Source organism: Drosophila gunungcola, chromosome 3R (genome assembly GCF_025200985.1).
Source record: "Drosophila gunungcola strain Sukarami chromosome 3R, Dgunungcola_SK_2, whole genome shotgun sequence".
NCBI classification, from domain to species: Eukaryota; Metazoa; Arthropoda; class Insecta; order Diptera; family Drosophilidae; genus Drosophila; species Drosophila gunungcola.
In genome coordinates, this window is record NC_069139.1 from 14,237,742 (window position 1) to 14,246,546 (window position 8,805).

Below are 8,805 nucleotides of genomic sequence, written 5' to 3' on the forward strand. Positions count from 1 at the left end.
TGCAGAAACGGTGCTGTTTACTACCTAGCGAAGACCCAAACCACATGGCACTTATGCCCTCTTCACACTGGCATCGCAGATAATTTGTCGCAAAGGTTCGAAACCTATGATTTCTAAAATCTTTAAGTGCTTTAACAAACTTATAAATATTTTATTAATTCTTTGAGTTTTTCAATGCAACGGCTATATAAGTTAAAAAAAACTAATGGCTTTCTTGCAAATTATATAAATAACTGCCATGATTTACTGCATTGATTTTTAAAAATAAATAATACAGTTTATTCAACACCAAGTAAGATTTATACTGCGACCATAGTGTGAACAGGCCTTAAATCATTTTTACCACCGAAAGATCGTGCAAAGGCCTCTTAATTCCGGCTCACATGTGGAGTGCATTCGATTCGAACGCGACTCAACAAAATGCAAACTTTACGTGAGTTTACGCGTAAAACCAAGCGCGGCAATATCCTGAAGATCGTACGGGAGCATTATCTGCGCGACGACATCGGATGTGGGTCCGATCTGTGCCGGCAGTGCTTCCAGAATGAGGTCTACCAGCTGACCTCGCAGCACGAGATTAGGAGCACCCTCTTTAAGTGCCCGCACTACCTCGTTTTGGACACCAATGTGGTGCTGGATCAGATTGATGTTCTGGAGGAGGACGTGCTCCGCAACGTGGTCGTCCTCTCCACGGTGCTCAACGAGGTGAAGCACAAGAGTTCGTCCATATACAAGCGCTTCAATGAGCTCATTCACGATCGCACCAGGAACTTCTATGTGTTTGTCAACGAGCACCACAAGTAGGTTAATGGATATGCTTAAGAAAGAACGCCCATTGCAATAATCCCTTATCCCACAGGGACACCTATGCAGATCGTGAACCGGATGAAACTGCCAACGATCGCAATGATCGCGCCATCCGTTTGGCCACCAAATGGTATGATAACCACTTACAGGCCTCGCAATCCCCTAAAGACTTGCAGCGCACTGGCCGAGCTGCAACACGGGTTATCCTGCTGACCGATGATGCCGGAAATCGCGCCAAGGCCGAGGCCGAGGGCATTCTGGTTTCCTCCGCCGCAGAGTACGTGAAATCCCTCGAGGACTTTCCACTTCTGGTGGACAAGCTGTCGCACAAGACGTTCGAGAACGAGAAGAAGGGTCTGCCACAGTATCCGCCGCATCTCAGCATGAAGGAGCTGCTGGAGGGTCTGCGCCAGAAGAAGCTGCTGCAGGGCGCCTTCCAGGCCTCCAGAGAAAACTATCTGGAGGGCAGTGTCAATGTGGAGCAGTTTGAAAAAGGCGTAAGTTAAGATATATACCACTTCTTTATAGCATTTATGAATGCAATTATTTCTACACAGATCCTAATCCAAGGCCGCGAATCCCTCAACCGAGCTGTGGATGGCGACCTAGTGGCCGTGGAGCTGCTGCCCGAAGAGGAGTGGTCGGCGCCCAGTGAAATCGTGCTGGAGGAGAAGAACGTCTACGCGGATGAGGTCCCCAGCGAAGAGCGCGCCGAGGATGAGAAGGACATGCTGAAGCAGGTGCGAGCCGCTGCCACATCCGCCGAGCGCACGCCCACGGGACGGATTGTGGGCATTGTGCGCCGCAAGTGGCGCCAGTACTGCGGCATCCTGCAGCCCAGCTTGATAGAGGACACCAATCGGCACATCTTTGTGCCCGCCGACCGCAAGATTCCCCGCATCCGCATCGAAACTAGGCAGGCGGCCAAGTTGCTGAATCAACGCATCATCGTGACCATCGACACGTGGCCGCGGAACTCGCGCTACCCGCACGGACACTTTGTGCGCTCCCTGGGTCCCCTCGGCGACATGGCCACCGAGAACGAGGTGATTCTGCTGGAGCACGACGTGCCGCATTGCAAGTTCTCGGACGAGGTGCTGAGCTTCCTGCCGCAGATGCCCTGGACAATCACCGAGGAGGACTATGCCAAGCGTGTGGATCTCAGGGACCTGTACATCTGCTCAGTGGATCCGCCCGGCTGCACTGATATCGATGATGCACTCCACTGCAGGGAGCTGCCCAATGGCAATCTGGAGGTGGGTGTGCACATCGCTGATGTGAGCCACTTCATTCGGCCTGGAAATGCGCTGGATAAGGAGGCAGGCGCCAGGGGAACCACCGTTTACCTGGTCGGCAAGCGAATCGACATGGTCCCTGAGCTGCTCAGCTCGAATCTGTGCTCGCTGGTTGGCGGCGTCGAGCGCTTCGCCTTCTCCTGCGTGTGGGAGGTGGATCAGGAGGCCAATGTGTTGGGCAAGCGCTTCCACAAGAGCGTCATCAAGTCCAAGCGTGCCATGACGTACGAGGAAGCACAGGTGATTATCGATGACTCCACGCAGCAGAATGAAATTGCCAAGTCCCTGAGGAATCTTAATCGGCTGGCCAAGATCCTCAAGAAACGGCGAATGGACAATGGGTGAGTTTATTTAGTTCCGCCGTTTAGGTACATGAAAATCATCCAACTCGTAATCTACAGAGCCCTGGTCCTGGCTTCGCCGGAGATTCGCTTCCAGGTGGACAGCGAGACACACGAACCTCTCGAAGTGGAGGTCAAGCAGATGCGCGAGACCAACTCCATGGTGGAGGAGTTCATGTTGCTGGCCAACATCACCGTGGCCGAGCACATTGCTACGGAGTTCTCCGAGTGTGCGGTCCTGCGTCGCCATCCCCGGCCGCCGCCCACCAATTTCGATCCGCTGGTGAAGGCCGCCCGCTACCAGGGCTTCCAGGTGGACATCGAGTCGGGTCTGGAGCTGTCGTATTCGCTGGACAAGTGCGTCAAGGCGGACAATCCGTACTTCAACACCATGATCCGCATCCTGACCACGCGCTGCATGATGCAGGCGGTGTACTTCATCAGCGGCAGTCTGCAGAAGGAGGAATTCTTCCATTACGGCCTGGCCGCGCCCATTTACACGCACTTCACCTCGCCCATCCGTCGTTACTCCGACATAATGGTTCACCGCCTGCTGGCCGCCTCCATTGGCGCGGATAGCACCTACGCCCAGTTGCTGGAGCGCAAATCGAACGAGGAGCTGTGCCACAACCTGAACTACCGCCACAAGATGGCCCAGTATGCAGGACGCGCTTCGGTGGCCCTCAACACGCATCTCTTCTTCCGCGGCAAGGAGGAGGACGAGGAAGGGTAAGTCGGGTGAACCTCTAACTGAGAACTGTTTGACAAGGTGTTAACCATCCCCAGGTATGTGCTATTTGTCCGCAAAAACGCTCTGCAAGTGCTCATCCCAAAATACGGCCTGGAGGGCACTCTGTATCTGAAGTCCGACAAGGAGGGCAAGGACGGTCTGGAACGGACAAAGAGCGAGATCGTTTTCATTTCAATGAGGAGGATTACACCCAGCGATGCGGCGACGTGGTCTTCCACTCCTTTGACCCGGTCACCGTTCGACTTAGCCTGGACTCCAGTAACGTGCAGCACGAGAAGCTGATCTTCCGACTGGTCAAGCCGTACATTAAGGGCTTCAGTGTGGAAACGGAAAGCGATAAAACTGATGCCCAGCCGGCTGCCACGCCCCCGCCCCCGAAGAAGACTAAGAAGGACAAGAAAAAGAAGTAATCCCTTTGCATTTAAAACTAAGTTGAATTAGGCTAAGCAAAGAAAACATGTAACTACAATCATTTTGTACAAATGAATTAATTCTATAATTCCACTCTTCTCTTATACTGTTTAACCATCGCTTTGACTCTCCCAATATCGGAGAATTTCGAAAGCAAACCTTTGATCGCGTGTTTCTTAAAGGTTTTGGTTTTCTACTTGCGTTCTACATTCTCCGGACCCATTGCAAAGTTTCGACTGCAGTGCGACGGTTGTGCTCAGCTCATTTGATCCAAAGACTTATAAAAGGGAACTTCCAAGAAAAACATATACGTGTGTAACTAAGATTTTCAAATTGTAATGGAACCCGGTCCTGGTGCAGTAAATAATACGAATTGTAAGGCCAGTAAGTTAAAAAAAGAAGCTTAAAACATAAGGAAGCTCTCTAATGTGTAATCGCATGATTTTTACGGAATGCATATATCAGGAAAATCAAAAGCCGATTAAACCAGTTTTAATTAACTTGAAAAATCATAGTGTTTTTTTAACGAGAGATAAAATAATTCGGTATATATTGCGCAATAAAATCTGTTCCCCTAATTTGGCTAAAATTACATATATTAATTTTCAGTGGTTTTTAATCAAAACATGTTCAAAACCTTATAATTCCAAGGACCAAGGACCTTACACTTGAAGTTTGTGTAACAAAAAAACCTATTAGAGGAAACTTAAAACAAAATTCCACTGTTTTCCCATTAAAATAATGAACTTTCGATGCGACTTTGATGTGATTAATTAGAGTTTAGTTTAGTTGTGTCCCCAAATTGTTACGACTACATATTAATGGCTTCGATTAGCTTATGCAAATCGGAGGCATTCAGGTCCAAGGGCCATTGGCAATGACGTGTGGATTATGCTCAGCGTCTGGTCGGGCCGTATATAAGTAGTACATGGCTGTAAGGCCTGGGTATATGTACATTGTACATATATGTATGTATATATATATATACAAATCAGTTGAGTGACCGCGACATTTAGAAAATTTAAAATTCAATGCGACTGACTGGTTGGTGAGCTCGCGGTAAGGTAAAATCAAGTGTTAGTGCTGTATTTTAGTTTGGTAGCGCATAACTTAACAGAGGAATCAATGAACCATTTCACCCACCTCCCCCCCGCCCAACTAATGGTCACCTGCTGCTCCACTCTCTCTCTCTCTCTCTCTCTCTGTCTCTTCCCCTAGGCGGATCCGTCTGCGGCATGCCCGTGGAGGCGCACGATCCGCTGTATTTGGAGGCCTATCGGCAGAGTGTCCAGGATCCGGCTGCCTTCTGGGAGCAACAGGCCCACCTGCTCGACTGGGACCGACCCTGGCAACAGGTGCTGGACAACAGCAGTCCGCCCTTCACCAAGTGGTATGTGGGTGGCTACCTGAACGCCTGCTACAACTCCATCGATCGGCACATCCTGGCCGGAAGGGGTGCCAAGGTGGCCCTCATCCACGACAGTCCGCTGACGGGAACGGTGCGCCGTGTGACCTACCAGGAGCTCTACGATCAGATTGTCCTGCTGGCCGGCGGCCTGGCCAAAATGGGCGTGGTCAAGGGCGATCGCGTGGTGATCTACATGCCCCTCATTCCGGAGACCATCATTGCCATGCTGGCGATTGTGCGTCTGGGCGCCATCCACTCGGTGGTCTTCGGCGGCTTCGCTGCCCGGGAACTCTGCTCGCGGATCGAGCACGTGGAACCGAAGCTGGTGATCGCCTCCAATGTGGGCGTGGAGCCGGGCAAGGTGGTGCCCTACCTGGACATCCTGCACTCGGCCATCAACATGTCGCGCTGGCGGCCACCGCAGCGGAACATAATCTTCCAGCGGAAGAATATCACCCCGGACACCACCAAGCTTGATCCGCAGGGCGATGTTCTCTGGTCGGATGTCCTGAAGATGTCCGAGGGCGAGCAGCCGATAGCCTGTGTTCCCATCGAAGCCAACGACCCACTGTACATCCTCTACACTTCGGGCACAACGGACAAGCCGAAGGGAGTGCTGCGCACCATTGGGGGCCACCTGGTCGCCCTGATGTACACACTGCGCACCCTCTACGGCATCGGTCCCGGCGATACCTGGTGGGCTGCCTCGGACATGGGCTGGGTGGTGGGTCACTCGTACATCTGCTACGGTCCCCTCTGCCTGGGAGCCACCAGCGTCATGTACGAGGGCAAGCCGGATCGCACCCCGGATCCGGGTCAGTACTTCAGGTGAGTGCATCTTGATTCTTGAAAAAACATAAAATACTCATATAGTGAGAATAATATAATAAGCCAGAGATTTTGGGTTTAAAATTCATATTCATATAATGCAGTATATAATTATTCGATTAATATCTATCGACACCTAAAAAAATTTCCAAATTTAAGCATTTTTGTAGAAGTTATAAGCGTAAATGTACATTTTTTGGGAAGATGGCGCCATATAATACCTATTTACTTTCAGTGGTCATAATTATTATTTTAAATCCAATGATCGGGTTAAAGAATCCATAACAGGCACTTAAAAAATATATATTTGCTTTCAATTTCGAGTCGCATTCGTATTTAATAAGGCACCCATTTCTTCCTAGGATTATCGATCAGTACCAGGTGCGCTCGATCTTCTCGGTACCCACCTCCTTCAGGGTGATCCGTCGCGCCGATCCGGACATCAGTCACGGACGACAGTACTCGATGAAGTCGCTGCGGGCCATTTTCATTGCCGGCGAGCACTGCGACTATGAGACCAAGGCCTGGATCGAGAAGACCTTCAAGGTGCCGGTGCTCAACCACTGGTGGCAAACGGAGACGGGCTCCGCGGTGACCGCCACCTGCCTGGGCTTCCGGCAGAGCCTCAGTCCGCCCACCTACTCCACGGGCCTGCCCCTCATGGGCTACGACGGTGAGTGATGCTCCAGATAGCTTGGCCAACTTACCACACATACTTAAGCCCTGGGACATCTCTCTTGCAGTGAAGGTCCTGAAGCCGGACGGCAGTGAGGCACAGATCTCGGAGCTGGGCAGGATTGCGCTGAAGCTGCCGCTGCCCCCCGGCAACATGGCCACCCTCTACAAGAACGAGGACCTCTTCCGCAAGCTGTACTTTCAAAAGTTTCCGGTGAGCTATCTTTTAATAATTAGACTTAAATTTAAGATCGATAGAAATAGGTATAAAAAAATTGGTATAAAAAAAATAGTACTTAAAAGACTAAAAATATTTAATAGTACAAACAATAGTTAATAAAACTTGATATTAAGTACTGTAGTTTTAAAACATCTTCTTTAGGCATTATAGAACTTCGTTTCAATTTCTACTAAGAAATTCAGTTTCTGGTAATATCCTTAAAAGTTTTTATAGTTTCTTGACCTATTTTTAGGGAAAAGTTAACACAAAATGTTATGATAAAGGACATTATGGTGAAGATATAAGGGAAAAAGTATTTCATCCTTTTTTTTATATAATGGTCGGTAGTAACATTTGAATCCATGAAAATATAAAAATTAAAATCCTTAAGATCCTTACCAAATGTAATTTAAATTGTTAGCTACTAAAATTTTAGGTCGTTTGTAAAGATTTTAAAATAAATAACTATATTAGCTAGGCTGTAATCTTCTTGCTAGCAGTGTATTTTGAATTCCCCTAAATTCTTTCATTGGTCTTTACATATAAACTTAAAACCCCGTATACCCAGGGCTACTACGATACCATGGATGCCGGCTATAAGGACGACCGTGGCTATATCTTTGTGACGGCCCGCGACGATGATGTGATCAATGTGGCTGGACACCGGCTGTCCACCTCCAGTTTGGAGGACGCAGTGCTCCGGCATCCGGACGTGGTGGACGTGGCTGTTTTCGGCGTTCCCGAGGCCACCAAGGGACAGGTGCCGCTGTGCCTGTACATTCCGGTGGAGAACTGCCAGAAGACCGATGCCAAGCTGTCGACGGAGATCATCAAGCTGATCCGCGACGTGGTGGGGCCCATCGCCGCCTTCCGGCTGATCACGTCCGTGAACAACCTGCCACGCACCCGATCCGGCAAGACGATGCGCAAGGCCATGGCGGACTTCGCCCGGAACGAGCGCGTCATCCTGCCGGCCACCATCGACGATGCCAGCGTCTTCATCGAAATCCGGCGGGCTCTGCGGCAACTGGGCTACGCCATGTCCGCCCCGGAACCGATTGTGGCCAAGCTACTCGACTGAAGGGCTAAATTTGGCAGCCCACTACCTACTCCTTAGCTTGTACGATTCCCAAGACGAAAATAAAATGTAAGCAAGTTTGGCTGGGGTTTTTCCTCCATTTATTTGCGTAGGCCGCAAAATGGCGAAAATAATTTAAATGTTAATCGTTGATGTGACCTATTCTTCCTGCACTGACACACTATCACCCATACAACTGAAACTCAATCAGTTTATTCAAATTTTGTGCAAATTTCGCGATACATTGTCGGACCTACGAAGCGTTGGTTCATGTGGGACGTATACCTATACCTAAACCTAAACTCCCCTTATTTTCTGCTCACATATGGCACTGGCATTGCATAATACGGCTAAGGCTAACCGTAACCCAATTACTTGGCTCTGGAATCCGGGGTCACATTGCGTGTGGCAGTATGGAGCTAATTATCCATAAGTAGCTGGACATTAAGGAGATCTTATGTTAACAGACTTATTTAATTTCGGAAGTAATTTATATTAAATAAGGGTATAACTAGAGGCCATATATAACTTTCACGTATAAATACTGTTCATACTAAATTTATAGTTGTTCAGAATACGTATTGTGAATCGATATTAATCTAATAAACAAAAAAAAACAAGACCATGATATGAAGTTTTTTATTTTTGCAAATATAATGTGGACTTTTGTTTTAAGGTAAGGTAATTATTATCTATAATAAATAAACAATTAGAAATTGTTTTTGCACTGCATTAAGTGCTAAAATTATTTTTAAAAAATATAATATTAAATACGATTTTAGTACTTTCCACAGTAAAGTATTATTTTTTCTTCTTTCATTTCCCCATTAGCTAACGACATAAAAGGCCAATAAATTAGATTTTCTTCTTGGTAAATGCGAATTGTCGCAGACTCATCCGTGGTCATGTCTGCATTTAGGTTATCCCCCACCAAGATGCCCAAGATGGCCAAGATGAGTGCCTGACGTCACAGTCGAAATTCGTATAGCTC

General features: G+C 48.3%; 2 protein-coding genes across 3 annotated transcripts; both read left to right on the plus strand.

The window, feature by feature from the left end:
• Window positions 1-361: 361 nt before the first annotated feature.
• Window positions 362-3,698, plus strand: LOC128266702 (exosome complex exonuclease RRP44). Its single transcript, XM_053003399.1, is given in 6 exon segments — window positions 362-800; window positions 860-1,304; window positions 1,365-2,443; window positions 2,504-3,172; window positions 3,230-3,360; window positions 3,363-3,698. Coding segments are annotated over 6 exon segments (2,946 nt in total). The 5' UTR covers window positions 362-420; the 3' UTR covers window positions 3,605-3,698.
• Window positions 3,699-3,798: 100 nt separating this feature from the next.
• Window positions 3,799-8,442, plus strand: LOC128266703 (acyl-CoA synthetase short-chain family member 3, mitochondrial). 2 transcript variants are annotated; one of them, XM_053003400.1, is made up of 5 exons: window positions 3,799-3,989; window positions 4,824-5,841; window positions 6,204-6,514; window positions 6,585-6,730; window positions 7,305-8,442. In XM_053003400.1, exons 1-5 carry the CDS (start codon window positions 3,944-3,946, stop codon window positions 7,815-7,817), a joined length of 2,034 nt encoding a protein of 677 aa, XP_052859360.1. In that variant the 5' UTR covers window positions 3,799-3,943; the 3' UTR covers window positions 7,818-8,442. The 2 variants fall into 2 exon arrangements, with proteins under 2 accessions (XP_052859360.1, XP_052859361.1); XM_053003401.1 differs by having other exon boundaries at window positions 3,799-3,980.
• Window positions 8,443-8,805: the final 363 nt, after the last annotated feature.